This window comes from Chelonoidis abingdonii, unplaced genomic scaffold (assembly GCF_003597395.2).
Source record: "Chelonoidis abingdonii isolate Lonesome George unplaced genomic scaffold, CheloAbing_2.0 scaffold1173, whole genome shotgun sequence".
In the NCBI taxonomy this organism is placed as follows: domain Eukaryota; kingdom Metazoa; phylum Chordata; order Testudines; family Testudinidae; genus Chelonoidis; species Chelonoidis abingdonii.
Window position 1 is genome coordinate 2,633 of NW_027425434.1, and position 15,810 is coordinate 18,442.

Here is a 15,810-nt window from a genome sequence, read left to right on the forward strand (position 1 = left end):
TGCTGCTGTGAGAGGAGTGGGGGACACATATAGGACACATACACTCCCACGGGCAGATGGGAAATGTAGTTTCTTCCAGGGGATTGAAACTGGTTTAGAGTCCTGAGCTCTGCCTTCCTGTGTCTCCTTCTGCCACTTTCAGATCTCTTGGAGATACAAGGTGGGTGAGGGAATTTATTTTAGGACCAACTGAAAAAGATAATATTACTTCTCTTTAATATCCTGGGACCAACGTGGATTCATAGATTCTAGGACTGGAAGGGACCTCGAGAGGTCATCGAGTCCAGTCCCCTGCCCTCATGGCAGGACCAAATACTGTCTAGACCATCCGGATAGACATTTATCTAACCTCCTCTTAAATATCTCCAGAGATGGAGATTCCACAACCTCCCTTGGCAATTTATTCCAGTGTTTAACGTGGCTACAACAACTTTCAGTCTCACTTCTTGTCTCTTTGTACCCCCTCCCCCTGTCACCTCCCTCTCAGCTGGGACTGCCTCATCTGATGGGGAAGTTAAGGTTCACTCCTGGAGCTGGATTAGGTCCCCCCAGCACTAACGGAGTGGAAGCCTGTGTGTGTCAGCGGCGGCAGCAGCTCTGGGATTCGGAGATGCATAGGGAGAAGAGATGGGAGTGGGGAGGGGATGTTTGTGCAGGGTGTGAGTTCTTGGTAAAATGCAGGATGCTGCTGCCTCCATTGTGATCTGGGAGTCTGGCCCGAGCAGCTGTTGCTCCCTGATAGGGTCATTTTATTCACTATTTCTCTTCTCTTCTGCACTGGTTTTTGTCCCCTTTTCTCTCTAAAGCTCCAATGTTTGTTTAAAACCTCCTCAGATTTGGGGAGTTTTCCCAGCCATTTTACCTGCAGGGTTTGTCCTTGCTTGGGTGGGAGACTGTTGCCCTGAGTCGTTCCCCAAATGGGAAGAGAGTTAGCGGGTGCTGCTTGGGACAGTCCAGAGACGCGGCTGCCTCTGGGATTGGGAGCAAGGTGGCCGTTCTCTGCCAGCAACAGAGTGTGAAAGGGGCACAGGAGGAGCCAGTGTCCCCCATGGAGCCTGCCCGGCCCCAGGTTACTCAGTCCCAGACACTTCTACCCACCTAGCATGACCCAAATCTCTTCACGCCTCCAACTATCAGCTGCCCATCTTCCCTCGCTGCTCCCCCTTCCTGCCTGACTGGCAGAGAAACTCTAAGCTCTAGCCCCTTCTCTTTGCCTCTGAAAGTTGCCTTTCCCTGGGCTTTGCTGCCTGTGTGCATGGCAGGTATGGGTGGGGAGCCATCACTGTCTGGTATTTACTGAACATTCATCTGGTCCAGGAGTTGGCAACCTTTCAGAAGTGCTGTGCCGAGGCTCCATTTAAGGTTTTGTGTGCCAGTCATACATGTTAACGTTTCTAGACAGTCTCTTTCTATAAGTCTATAATATAGAACTAAACTGTTGTTGTATGGAAAGTAAATAAAGTTTTTAAAATGTTTAAGAAGCTTCATTTAAAACTAAATTAAAATGCAGAGCCCCCCCGGACCGGTGACCAGGGCCCGGGCAGTGTGAGTGCCCCGGAAAATCAGCTCGCGTGCTACCTTTGGCACATGTCCCATAGGTTGCCTACCCCTGCACTAGTCCCGACACCTTCATTCATGCAGCGATAAGGTTGCCCAGCAGTATGTTGGGCCCCACCAGAATGTCGAGTTCAGCAAAACTCAAACCTCTCACAACTAGGAAGTAGAGATCTAATATGCATGCCAATGCAACCTCAACTCTGCCCCCTCGAGCCACTGGGTGTTATCTGCCTGCACTCCAGCTGCACTCGCTGTGTTAGGCGTAGCTGCACTGATTGGTAGAGGCGTCAGTTAGAACAGCTTGGTGAAGGTGTGATTGTGATATGAGGAGATTTTGGGATTAGCTGAGGAACATCACAGAGCTGTGACTGTGATATAACAAGATCTGGGTCTGAGTCCCCCATGTGTGCGATGAAAGGAGAGAGGTGCACGTGTACCCTGAGCTTCCAGTCTGTGTCGTTTCTGCACTGAGCTGTGCATGTTGTCAGGAAGAAGCAAGGGACTTTTTCCTCCTGAAGGGAGTGCTCCACCACCTGCAGACTTATGACTTTCCCGGGATGGACTCAGCACCCCCAGCCTTGGCTTCTCCTGTTACTGGGTCAGGAGCCCTGTTACTGGGAGGGTTTCACCATGTGTCAGAGGGTTACACCCTGGTGGGAGGGGGCTAGGCCTGTACTGGGATAAGGTCACTCTGTGCTTCACAGTGTGGCAGAACCTAGAATGTCCATTAGCAGGGAAAAATACTTGCGGGAATTGGCTTGTGGAATGGACAAAAACACCACCTGAATTTTCTCACATTGCCCTTCTCACCCCAGCAGGCTACAGAATAACGTCCATGTTTCGCTCCAGATCATCCCCTCCTCCCAGGGGAAGGAAATGGCTGCAATGGAGCTGGCTCAGGTAAGGGATTCTCAGGGAGCTGGTGGTGGGTTCTGCTTGGAGGGAGAGGAGCAGTAAATGCATAGGAGGGTGGGAGCTGCTCGAGGTGATGGGAGACAGGAACTATCTAGGGTGGGGAGAGGGAGGAGACAGGATGTGACAAACCTGCTGAGACTTGTGTAATCTGGGGCCTACTTTTAAAGAATAAGAGTGGAATGTCCCCTCTTCGTGGAAGAGGAAATAACCCCTCGGCCAGGGCTGGGAAAACTTCCCAGATTCCCAGTGCTGGAGCCTGAATCTATCAGTTAGCCAGTTTTTAATCTATGCCGTGTTTATTTTGTATCATTCTAGTTTATTTTTTTAATCAAAATATTGTACTGAACCATTATGACCTATGTGTCTTGTAGGTGACTAGGTGTTTCACAGAAGTCTCAGTATATTAAATCAATACTCTTAGCTTTAGCTGTTCCCTGGGGGTTTTCAGAAACGCAGAGCAATTCTGTCTGATCAGGGAGGAATGCAAGTAAGCCAGCTCCTGTCTAACGCTGCAGTGTTTAGATTTAAGCACACACAGACAAACAGTAGATTTAGAACATCTCAGCCTAAATTCTGGGACGGTATTGAGCAATCAACGACGGGTCAGTGCCGGCCAAATGCCTCCCTACCAGGGAGTAAAGATTTCTCTCCAAGGATGGCTCCCGCTGACTGCTCCAAAGTACACTCTATCATCTAAACTTCTTAGAGCCGACTTCTACAAGACACACAGGTCATAATGACCCCCACTGGCTCATCACTTCTCATAACTTTCAATAAACTTCTAATACCAGAGGCATCTACACTCAAGGTTTTCATCCACTTATCTTCCGTCATTCCCACTTATTTACTTCTCTCTCCCTTCCTCCCCTTCTGATTAGCAGAAAATGCCAGCCAGTTTTGACCCTGCCTCTAAAAGCCTGTTTTTCAAATTAACCCTTAACTAGGTTGTGTTCTAATCCATTAATTCCTGGTGGCTGAATGCATACAATATGGTTGCAATCAGCTTGATCATATTCTGAGGTATACACAAATTTGTCACCCTCAAATCCAGGGCAACATATCAACCAGTCTTCTGGCCTCATCCAATAAGGATATCGAGGTAGTTTGATAGGATCTGTTTTCCCTAAACATTTGTTGATTAGTACTAATTATATTACCCCCCTTTAATTCTTTTATTAATGAACTCCAGTCTCGGCTGCTCCGTTCTCTTGCCCAGTATCGATGTCAGTCTAACATTCTTGTAATTAGCTGGGTCACCTCTTTTACACTTTTTAAATATTGCCACAGCATTAGCTTTATTCCAGGCTTCTGGAATTTCCCCAGTGTTCCAAGTCCTAATGAAAATCATCATTAGCAGTCCTCCACGGTCCTCCACCAGGTCTTTCAAAATGCTCGTTATCTGGACCTGCTGATTTAAACATGTCTAACTTTAATAGCTGCTGTTTAACGTCCTCGGGCATTATTACTGGAAAGGAAAGAGTCATCCTCATCATCATATAATAGGATACATCTGTTTTTCCCCCAAAATCTAGGAGAGAAATACTTACTGAACACTTACTTCTTTGGCATTTTTTGTGTGCGCTAATTCTGCCATTTCTGTCTAATAATGGACCAATGCCATTGTTAGGATTCTTTTTGTACTTATACTTCAAAAAACTTTCTTCTGGTTTTCCTTGGCTCTGCTGGCCATATAGTTCTGTTTGCTTCCCTTACCCGTCTGCTACATTTCTAACCTTCTGGCTTATATACACTTTCCTATTGACTTCTCCTTTCTTCCATCTGTTTTGCTGAGAGGGGGCTGGGATTCCTACCAGGGGGCTGTCTCTGGACACTGCTGGAGGCTCCATCTCCCGTACCAAGCTCTGGCTTGTAGGTGTGAGAGAAATGTGAAGACCCTGGCTCCGTCTGTCAGCTGGGAGACACAAAGGTTCTCTCTTTCTACCCTCTGTTGCCTCCTGGCTGCTCTAAGCAAGGTGAGGTGGGACTCTGTTAACATGTGCCTCCCGGAGCTTCCATTTCCCTGGTGCTGCTGTTCCATGAATAGTGGGATTGTGACTGGGAGTGTTGGACTCTTGCTCTTTCAGGGGCCGGTGACTTTCGAGGAGGTGGCTGTGTATTTCACCAGGGAAGAGTGGGCTCTGCTGGACCCCGCTCAGAGAGCCCTCTACAGGGATGTCATGCAGGAGAGCTACGAGATGGTGGTCTTGCTGGGTAAGGAGTCCTCTCCCCTCAGTTATTAGAAGCTGTGGCGTCTCTGAAAACCTGATTAGCAATAACTTTATACCTTTACTTTCACTACTCCTGAGGGAATTCGGCACCAAAATATTAAATTCTATGCACAATATTTTAAAATTCTGCATTTTTGGGGGTCAAAATAATGCAATAGAATCCAGCTCGTTTCAGTTATTTTGGTAGTTTATTTAAACTACAATACAACAGATGGCGAATGGGAGGAAATCACCAACCCCCCTCAGTCTAATAGGAATGTAGCTTGTATTGACTCGTTACTGGTAATGATTAGTCGACACATGGATGCAGCCGTATGCTCAGTTCATGGAGCACATTTTGATAGGAAATTTTTTCAGTCCAAAGATTTAGACCAGTTCTAATCACTAAAGCACCATAAGCATTTATAAGGCCACACTGTCCTTTAGAATAAGATTCCTTTACATCACTCTGGGAACTTGAGCCTTAACATTTGCACACCTGTTTTATACTCCTGGGGAATTCACCAAGAACAATGGGAACAATTCAGAAATGCCCCAAGTCCCTACCCCTCCACGCCAAGCATACTGCAGTAGCGAGCAAGAGGGACAGTTTCTTTCTCTCTCACAAACACACACATGACTACCCAGCCCCACACCCTCAGACAGTGATTTACGTCTCTACCAGCTGCTCTGGGTGCCCAGACTGACCTGTCTGCACTGCCAGGGCTTGGGCAAATGACGGCTCTTGCGGCTTTTCTTTGCTTCCCCATCAGTAGTCATTTTTCTGCGGGTAAGCAAAGAAATCTGCGGGGGCCATGAATTCTGTGCACGTGCACTGATGCAGAATTCCCCCAGGATTAATCAAACAAGTTTTCACAAGTTTTCTTGCCCACGTTTTTTGACCCTATCTCCTACCTGCTGGTACAATTTTTTGGATATTTCTGGTTCTGTCAGTCATTTAAAAATTGTATTTAAAGTATCCTTATTGGATACATCCATAACTACATTAATAACTGTAGCTTTCATGCCTGTTCCTCATTGTAAGAGGAAAATATGCCGCCTGTAGAATTCTAAATGGAGTAAATAGGTGTGTGACTCATGCATGGCTTGTGTGACAGTCAGATGAGCTCCTCTTTTGATAGGAGAGTGTATAATGTTGACATTCAGGACCCCCTGGCTGAAGGGAGAACAGAGCTGTGGGAGGGGAGGAGAAGGGGGGAGTAGATAATTCTGGGGAGCCAGGACATGGGGTGGGTGTGTGCAGGGTTAGAGCTAAGCAGCAGCAGGGAGTGAGGAGGTTGTGAGAGACGAGGAGGGAACACAAGAATCTCCCAAGGTGCCGGGAGGTGGTGCTGGCTGAGAGTAATGGGACGAAGGGGAGGGGAGTGTGGAGGAAGGGCACCCAGGAAGTGGGCTGGGTGGGTCAGTGGGAGGGAGGAGAGGTTTGGGGATCTAGAGCTGTGGGGGATCCCAGACCTTTAACCCCAAATCCCTACCCAAGCCTTGTTGCTTTAGAGCCTCCACTCCAGTTTGATTTCTGTTCAGTTTCACTTCTTTATACATTTCCCCTCCCTCACAAATATTATTTTAGCTCTTGACCTCCCTCTCTCACTCATTACCCCCCTCCCCATATAACCTCCCCATCTCTATGCACAGCGACACTGGCCACCGATCCTGAGTCCTTGCTGCATTCCTCCCTCCCAGAGCAGGGCCCCTTCCCAGCACAAATGGGCACTTTGATGATGACGTCACAGGGCGGTAGTGTAGCCTGTATAATTTTTATACCTACGTATTGGGGTACAGCTCGCCCTTGTACATGGCCACTCAAAGTTAATGGAGGAGATGAAATTTTGGTGTAACAGGCACAAACTTTATTTAATACAGACAGTTATAATTGATATAATAGGCAAGGCTCAATACTCATAAGAATTAGAATAAGGTAAGTGTAGTAAAAAGGGTCCTGCACTGTTGATATTTATCTTGCACTGTGCGTACTTATGAGTTATGGACACCATTGGAAACAAAGATCGAGGGGCAAGGGAGCCCACCGGAAGGGAGGCCCTGCTTCAGTTTACACTGTCTCGGGGACCTGACAAACCTGCAAAAGTGGTAACTGGGCGAGGTATTTTATCCCCTTCCTTATGGCAATAGGATGGCGATATACCATATCTGCTCCTTTACTCTGATTACACTGATGTCAATAGCTGCCCCAAACCATACCTGGCCTTTGGGGAGTCCATAATTAAGCATCAAGCCTTAATACTCATGATTTACATCACTTATTTACTAATAATACTAATATATGAATGCATCCAAGTGCTGAGATACTTCACAGCAACCTAATTGCTGGAGCCCGCCCCAGACTTCCTTCTGTCAGAATCCTGTGGCGTATTGCACCCGCTTGTGGTTCCTCATTAGTCTCTGAGAATGAGGGTGCGAAATATCTGACCTGGGATTCTCTCCTTAGGCCCATTCAGCTAAATCCCAGACTTCAGCATAACTGCTCCCACAAAGCCTCAGCCTAACAGAACAGGCCTTTAACTGTAGCAAGCTTAATAACCCGTTTATTATGTTCACCTGCTTGCCCCCTCCACACATGTTCCAAGCTAAAAAACCATTCTCTGCCTGTGCCGTTTTACCTCTGGCTGGCAGAACAGTGCCCACGAGACATGAAACTGGGGCATTAAATCAGGTCAGGGTCAACAGGAGTGAGAGTTTGGAGAGTCCTGTCCCCCCTCTCCCCAGCTGCAGCAGCCACAAGCTGTCTTCCCTCCAGGCTCTTTGGATCTCTGAGCCTGTCCCTCCTGAGGTTGCGTGGCCCAGTTCTTGTTTCTTACATTCTCCTTTTCCGGAAGAATGAGAGGCTGTTGTTCCTGAATTTTAGTGTTTAAACTCCCCCAGCATGTGGAGAAGGCTGGGGAATTAATTCTCCCTCCCATTACACCGGAGTCGTTAGATTTCCTAATTCCCCAAAATGCGCTTTTGCGATGTCACAGTTCTGGGGTAACGTAATGGGGTCAGCACCTGCTTCTCACAAGCGCCCCCCCTAGTTTGGTGTGTCCATGATCTTTAAACCAGTCCCAGACCTGCCATTGGACCATACCGACAGGTTGTCTTCCCTTTGTCTGTTTTGGCCCAAGTCTTCAGCTGGGCCTCCTGACAGTTCAGTGCCCTTCTGGGGACTTACTGATGTCCAATTGTAGGCCCGGCCCGGTGGCCTCTTGGGAGGGACCCAGACCCACCCACTACTCCAGGTCTAAGCCTTCACCAGTGTCTTACCCTGAGCTGAGGATTCTTCTAAGCTCAGGCCCAGTAGCCAGCCAGGAGTTCTTCCTTGCTCCCCCGGCCTCTACTAGCCCTGAGCCATCCAAGATACTGCAGTCCCCTCAGCCAGCCACATGCCTCCAAGAAACTGCACAGTTTCTGGCTCTGTAGCTGCTTTTTATAGAGCCTTCCCGGGCCCTGATTGGCCGCTTCCCCTGCTTGGAGCCACTCTAGCCTGCTTGGAGGACCTCTCCACTGCTCCTTACCTGGGACAGGTGTGTCAGGACCCTGAGGTCCATCCCATCACAGGTAGCTACACATTTCACCTGCCTCCATGGTGTTGCTCAAGGGATGCCCTCTCCGGTGTCAGGCCTCTAGCCAGCCCCTCTCTATGAGTGGGGACCCACATCTCTCTCCTTTTTGACCTGGGTTTGAGGGTTGCAGCTTGTTCTCCACTGTGTTCACTGGACTAATGTCCAGTTCCTGTGCTTTGCTTTCTCTCCAACGGCTGTGAGCAGTGTGTGTGTGGGGGGGGATTTTGGTGATCCTTCTATGATGAAAATACACCCCTCAGTTTCCCTCTATGGTTGGTATTGCTATGATTATAAAGAGCAGGAGACATCAGGTGTTTTTTCATGTAACTGTTATGGGGTGATAGGAATGGGTCAGTAGAGCCCTACCAAATTCACGGTCGGTTTTGGTCAGTTTCACGGTCATAGGCTTTTAAATTTCACAGTTTCAGATACATAAATCTGAAATTTCACAGTGTTCTAACTGTGGGAGTCCCAACCTAAAAGAGGATCATGGAGGATATGGGGAGCAGAGTCATAACAGTGAGGTGCGGTGTTGCCACCCTTACTTCTGCCATGATGCTGGTGGAGGAGCTGCCTTCAGAGCTGGGTGGCCAGAGATCAGCGGCTGAAGTAAGGGTGTCATGGTACGGTATCGCCACCTTTATTTCTGTGCTGCTGCTGGCTGCAGCGCTGCCTTCAGGCCAGAGACCACCGGCTGAAATAATGGTGTCATGGTACGGTATTGCCACCTTTACTTCTGTGCTGCTGCTGGCTGCAGCGCTGCCTTCAGAGCTGGGTGGCCAGAGATCAGCGGCTGAAGTAAGGGTGTCATGGTACGGTATCGCCACCTTTATTTCTGTGCTGCTGCTGGCTGCAGCGCTGTCTTCAGGCCAGAGATCAGCGGCTGAAGTAAGGGTGTCATGGTACGGTATCGCCACCTTTATTTCTGTGCTGCTGCTGGCTGCAGCGCTGTCTTCAGGCCAGAGATCAGCGGCTGAAGTAAGGGTGTCATGGTACGGTATCGCCACCTTTACTTCTGTGCTGCTGCTGGCTGCAGCGCTGCCTTCAGAGCTGGGTGGCCAGCAGAAGTACAGGTGGAAATATCGCCACACCCTTACAATAGGCTTGCAACCCCCCATCCCCACCCTCCCACAATCCCCTGCTGGTTGGGACTCCCCTGTGAAATCTATATAGGATAGGGTAAAAGTACACAAAAGACCAGATTTAACGGGGGAGACCAGATTTCATGGTCTGTGACGCATTTTTCACAGCCATGAATTTGGGAGGGCTCTAGCCATTAAGGACCCCCTGGGACCAACCCATGTCAATGGAATACCCGACAGAGACAAGAGAGTAATTCTCACCTGTCCATGGAAGGATCTCCGCTTGGCTGAGTGAAGCATACATGGACTCGTTATGTTTTTGGGAGCAGGAAGAACTGGGCTCGCAGACACAGGGAGCTCTGCCAGAGCGAAGACTAATGGACAGGCACAGGGAAAGGAAACTGAAGCGTTTTCTACAGCAGCATGGCTCAAGGGCATTGGCCAGTATGGACTATATTGTCTTCTTTGCTTCTCTATCCTAATCTAAAGACTTTCAGTGCTGTGTTTCAGTTGACTAATAAACCCTGTTATGTTTTAAAATCTGCCCAGTGTCACAGCACAAACTTGCTGAGGTGGATTGCCAGCAAGTCTCAAGAGCAGCCAGTCCCCAGCCTCTGCCCTGGCCCCTGGGGAGGAGTCAGGTGTCTCCTGTCAGAAACTGGAGGGGTGTGATCCTGTGTGCCCTGCCCACACATCATCTGTGCACCCAGCCTCTGCCCTGCATGCTGGGGAGGGGTCAAGTGTCTCCAAGTAGAAATCCAGGGGCGAGAGGGGGCATGATCCTGTTTGCCCACCTACCTTCTGGTGGGCAAACAGAATTCTGACCAGCAATTCTGGATACAAAACGTGATTCCAGAAATGAAGAATCATTTTGAGGGAAAAAATGCAATAACAGCAGCAGTTTCCAGAAAACACTGGCCCAAGTCATAACATTAAATACAATAGTCTCAAGATGTATCCCTGCGTTCATCAGATCTGTCACTCTGCCGTCACATAGTTCACTCTGCTGGGGGGTTCTGCCCCTTCCCCCATTCCGTGTCTGTCTTGTCATTCAGATTGTAAATTCTTCAGGACATGGGCCATCTACTATTCTCTGTTTGTACTTGTCCTAGCACAATGGGGACCCACTGTTAGTTGGCCCTGAAGCACTAAGGTAATGAATATGATTTATAATGATAATAACTCTCCTGCCACTATGAGCCAAGGAAGCTGGTCTTGGGATGTTACTGCTTAAAAATGAGCAGGGATTACAACCATGGAATATTCTTTGTGACAAGTATCCCACAAATTCCATTGACCTCCCCTGTTTTCTTTGCCTGGAGTAGGGTTTCCAGTTTCCAAACCTGATGTGATCTCGCAGCTGGAACGAGGGGAAGAGCCGTGGGTCCCAGACCTCCAGGGCTCTGAGAAAGAAGTGCTCCCGAGAGCTGCCTGCACAGGTGAGGAATTGGTTAAACCAACTCAACAACTGTTTAGGAATGCAAGAAACATTTGGGATGCCCTACAAAGCCCCTGTGAGCTCTCCAAGTTCAGGATTGTTCCCTGCAGATGTGGAATCATTATGCCTGATGTCACTCATGACATCCCTCCTACCCTGACTGACAACAGACAGCAGGTACCTCCCCTATCTCACTTTTCCCTGAGTGTTGTGGTGAGATGCGGACCAAAAGTGATCCCTTCTTCTTTCCCCAAAACCTTCCCCAGAGGAGAATCAGCTCCTGAGAGGTTTGACCTCCCCAGCTCATATTTTTGTTCGTTTCACAATTGTTTTGGTTTCTTCATCCCTTTTTCCAGTCCTCTCTCTGAGATTTCCTTTTTCTCTGGCGCAGGGAGTGACCTATGTCTGGATTCTCTCTGTCTCCCATCAGGTGATGGGATGGTGAGTGAGAATGAGGAGGAGAAACCCCAGCAGGAAGACGCTGAGCAAGTAGAACCACATGGAACGTTATCAGGAAGATCCAAAGGGAATGTTTCCAGGCGTTGTGTACTCCCAGAAAAAGCAAAAGTCTGTGAGACTCAGCAGAGGCCAGAGAAAAACTTCAGTAGCCACTCAGACCTTATAACCCGCGACAGAATCCACTTGGAAGAGACACGCTACACATGCCATGAGTGTGGGAAAAGCTTTAGTCAGAGCTCTGCCCTGATCACACATTGGAGAATCCACACGGGAGAGACACCGTATACATGCTCTGAGTGCGGGAAAAGCTTCAATCAGAGCTCACACCTTATCACACACAGGAGAATTCACACGGGAGAGACGCCCTACGGATGTTCGGAGTGCGGGAAAAGCTTCAGTCAGAGCTCTGCCCTGATCACACATCAGAGAATCCACACCGGGGAGACTCCCTACACGTGCTCCGAGTGCGGGAAAAGCTTCAATCGTAGCTCAGCCCTTATCAGACATCAGAGAATCCATACGGGAGAAACGCCCTACACCTGCCCTGAGTGCGGGAAAAGCTTTGGTCATAGCTCCGCCCTGATCACACATCAGAGAACCCACACTGGAGAGACGCCCTACGTGTGCGCCGAGTGCGGGAAAAGCTTCAGTCAGAGTGCTAACCTTATTAGGCATCGGCGAATCCACACAGGAGAGACTCCCTACACGTGCCCGGAGTGCGGGAAACGCTTCAATCAGCGCTCAGCCCTTACCACGCATCAGAGAATCCACACTGGAGAGACCCCCTACATGTGCCCTGAGTGTGGGAAACGCTTCAGTTATAGCTCAGCCCTCATCACGCATCAGAGAATCCACACAGGGGAGACACCCTACACGTGCCCCGAGTGCGGGAAAAGCTTCAATCGGAGCTCAAACCTTATCACACATCAGAGAATCCACACTGGCATGTCCTCCTACAGATGTTCTGAGTGCGGGAAAAGCTTCAGCCACAGCTCAGCCCTTATTCGACACCGGAGAATCCACACGGGGGAGACGCCCTACACATGCTCCGAGTGCGGGAAAAGCTTCAATCAGAGCTCAAACCTTATCACACATTGGCGAATCCACACTGGAGAGACACCTTATATGTGCTCAGAGTGCGGGAAAAGCTTCAGTCACAGCTCAGCCCTGGTCACACATCAGCGAATCCACACGGGAGAGACACCCTACACATGCTCTGAGTGCGGGAAAAGCTTCAGTCAGGGCTCAGCGCTTACTAGACATCAGAAAAGCCACCTGACACAAAACTATAATAAATCCCTTCACTAGGACTAGCCAAAGACTTTTTTTTTTAAAATCACATTTGCTAATTCCTACATAGTACAAAAATCAGTATCTTCACTGTGGTCTCTCAGCTCCCCCAGATGAGTTGCCTGCTTCTGCCTTTTCCGGCACACCTTCTTTGGGGTCAGTCTGTGATCTTTTCTATCAACTGCTTTCCTTTTTGAGTCGTAGGAGTGTGTGTCCCTCCAGCCAGGAATGTTCATCTGCTCCAGGTTGGGGGGGGAGAGGTATCATCCCAACAAGCTACACTGAGGCAAAAACTACCTGTGCCTGACATCCACTAGGACTGCACATGGCGTTGGCTGCTCAAGTTAGTGATCTCGGTGTAAAAAGACAATTATAGTTGTAGAGCAGATGCAGCCCAGGTGCAGTGGTTGGCATTAGCTTCCCCCTTGACCTGACCTAAACTCCCATCACTTTTCCTAGTCTAAACAAACTCTGAACATCACAATTATACTGTTCCCCCATTTCTTAGTCGCTTATTTCTCCCTTTGGGGGGCAAATTGTCTCCTTCCCAGTTGCTCTGATGTTGCTTTGGGTTGTGCTGGAGAGCAGATATCTCTTCCACCATTTTCCTCATTTGAAATATATTGAGCAGGAACAGGGCTAGGGGAAAATGTCATTTTTCCCTCTGAATCAGAGGGATTCCCTGATTCTTCCTCACCATCACTATGCCACCTCAGCCCAGCAGCTTGAGCTTCTGTGTCAACCGCAATGAGTTTATCCTATCCACATGCTATCTTCCCACCTCCCACTCCACGTGATGATGTGTTCTCTGCTCTCTGTGTTAGGTACCACACTTCGATTCGCAATCAGTCTTGTTGGGGCTGGGGATTCAGGTGTCACAGAGTCAGAGGGGAAATTTGAACGGATCCCAAACACAGGGTATTCATTCTGTGTTTCAAGTCCTGTTTTTATCTATTGGCAAAGCTGCTTCTGACCTTTTTCCTGTTGCTCTGGGAGTTTTGTTTACAGGCACGAAGGTTGGCTGTTTTCCCCTGTTATGATGATGGGAAATGTCTTGTAATAAGGTGATGGTGTTTGAAGCAGGTTTGAACACATTGGAGGAGAATGCAGGGCAAGATTCTGTTCTTATTTTGAGTCATTAGTTGTAACCTGCTCTGGAATTTCATTTTATATGAAACTGAAAGTGTCTCAATTACATCTGGAGGAATTCAGAGCCACTGTACACGTGCCGAATTCATGTGTAGCACAGAATTCCCACAGGACTATCTTACGCTTCTTGGTGTTGCAGGTTTCTCGCTTTCCTGAACACCCTTTGGTTCCATAGCTGCATATTAGTTTTATTTGGCAGCATGTCACTCAGATTTGTTTGGGACTTTGAGACAAGGGACCATTTGCTAAAACAGTAATTTCTTATGATATTTTTTTCTTTCCCCCTCCCCTCCATGATGTCCCAGGGGAAGTTCAAGTGCAGTTAGATTATCAGGAGAGAATATTCCAATCTGTTGGGCGTGCTACCAAGGAGACGGTAGCACTTTTACTTTCCATTCTGAAATAGTGAAAAACACCAAAGCACAAATTATGGAAACAAATGCATATGATCACACTGTTGTTCAGTTGGTTAGGTCAATATTTTTTCTAAAGGGCTGGGAAGAGGATTCCCCAGTAAATGACTTGGAACTAGGTGAAATACCCATATGTTTGGCTCCCAAAGCAGTTGTGGCCCAGGCCCTGCAGGAGGTCGCTCCTGAAGATCTCCCCTTCCTAATCAGGTGCATGTTGCCTATTATTTGGGAAATGCAATCCCTATCTAGGTAGGGATGGGAAAATGGAAGTGACATTTCTCTTCAGCTCCCCCCTGGGAGATGCTGCAAATGTGTAGAAAATGAAATCCCTGTTGAATGTGATATAGCTGCAGAAAGAGACCTATTTTTAATAGAGACCTGACATTTGGTGTTTTACAGGGATTCTGAGCCGCACCTGAATTTAGTCCCTAATTAAAATCTGTGCCACCAGATTAAAGAAAGAAATGGGCATATTTGGGGGAGTTATACCTCACTATTTCAACTTCACATGCAGTGTTGATCACAGTGAGTGCAGTTTCAAAGTCAAAACAGGAGTATGTCAGGGGTGTGTCGTGTCTGAAATACTCTTCAGTGTTGCCATCGGCTGGGTAATGCAGCGTACAACAGAAGACATGCCAAGAGGCATTAAATGGACACCCTTCTCATCCCTTGAAGATCTGGACTTCGCAGATGATCTCGCTCTGCTATCACATACCCAACACCATATACAAGAAAAAAACAAATGGACTCGACACCTTCAGCCAGAAAATTGGACTGAAAATAAACCACAATAAGATGGATCTCATGACCTTTAATATTGCCTCAGCATCACCAGTACAGATAGATGATTATGTTCCCACCAACATAGAAAGATACTTTCTATGAGTAGCACCATCAGCCAGGACGATGGAACAAGCCAGGACATCCAGAACAAAATCAGTAAAGCCAGGAACACCTTCAGGAGCTTAAATACAATCTGGAAATCATCAAAATACAACACCAAAACCAAACTCAAGATTTAACAGAGCTGAGTATTTTCAACATGACTTTATAGTGCCAAATGCAGGGGAATGAGAAAGTCTGACATGTCCAAACTGTCTGCCTTCCATACAGCCTGGCTCAGAAAAATCCTGTGCATCTTTTGGCCCAGAACAATCTCAAACCAAGATCTGTTGATACAGTGCAGCCAAGAGGATCTGTGTACCATCATTGCCGGGAGGTGCTGGAGATAGATTGTCCATGTGCTTCGGAAGGAAACTGATTCCATCACCAGAACAGCAATAAGATGGACACCTAAAGGCAAGCGAAAACGAAGCTGCCCATAAACATGTCAAAGAGCTGTGGAAGTCGAGCTGAAAAACCTGGGGCACAGCTTGGGAACCAGCCAAAGACTTGCCAGAAACAGACAGGAGTGGAGGAGCTTCCTTTGGAGCCATTCCATGCCTATGGGTCCCAATCTGGCTGCCTTGTTGGACAAGAAGCACTTCCATGCTGGCAAATGATGGTAGCCAATGAGGGAATGTATCCGATTCCAAGTTCAGACTGCAGGATACATGAATGCTGAGGCCAGAGTCTCTGGTTTTGTTTCTTCATTTTGTTCTAGTCTAATGTATCACTTCTCCTCCTGCTGCTACTTCGAAGGATTAGAAAGTGTGAAAATAGAGCACAGGTGGTTTTTCTCATGATGCAGCCTTCCCACGTTGTGTGAGACCCCTTCCACCC

General features: G+C 48.0%; 1 protein-coding gene across 1 annotated transcript; it reads left to right on the forward strand.

Annotated features, from left to right (window-relative positions):
• Positions 1 to 2,351: 2,351 nt before the first annotated feature.
• Positions 2,352 to 12,579, forward strand: LOC116836572 (uncharacterized). The gene is made up of 4 exons (XM_032800271.2): positions 2,352 to 2,457; positions 4,557 to 4,683; positions 10,662 to 10,778; positions 11,169 to 12,579. The coding sequence occupies exons 1-4, from the start codon at positions 2,434 to 2,436 to the stop codon at positions 12,542 to 12,544; spliced, it is 1,644 nt and encodes a 547-aa protein (XP_032656162.1). The 5' UTR covers positions 2,352 to 2,433; the 3' UTR covers positions 12,545 to 12,579.
• Positions 12,580 to 15,810: the final 3,231 nt, after the last annotated feature.

Excerpts from the sequence above, each read along its gene's own strand:
- LOC116836572 (XM_032800271.2), top strand. The coding sequence starts at position 2,434 with ATGGCTGCAATGGAGCTGGCTCAG. Across the intron at positions 2,458-4,556 it reads CTGCAATGGAGCTGGCTCAG|GGGCCGGTGACTTTCGAGGA; the intron begins GTAAGGGATTCT and ends TTGCTCTTTCAG. Across the intron at positions 4,684-10,661 it reads CGAGATGGTGGTCTTGCTGG|TAGGGTTTCCAGTTTCCAAA; the intron begins GTAAGGAGTCCT and ends CTTTGCCTGGAG.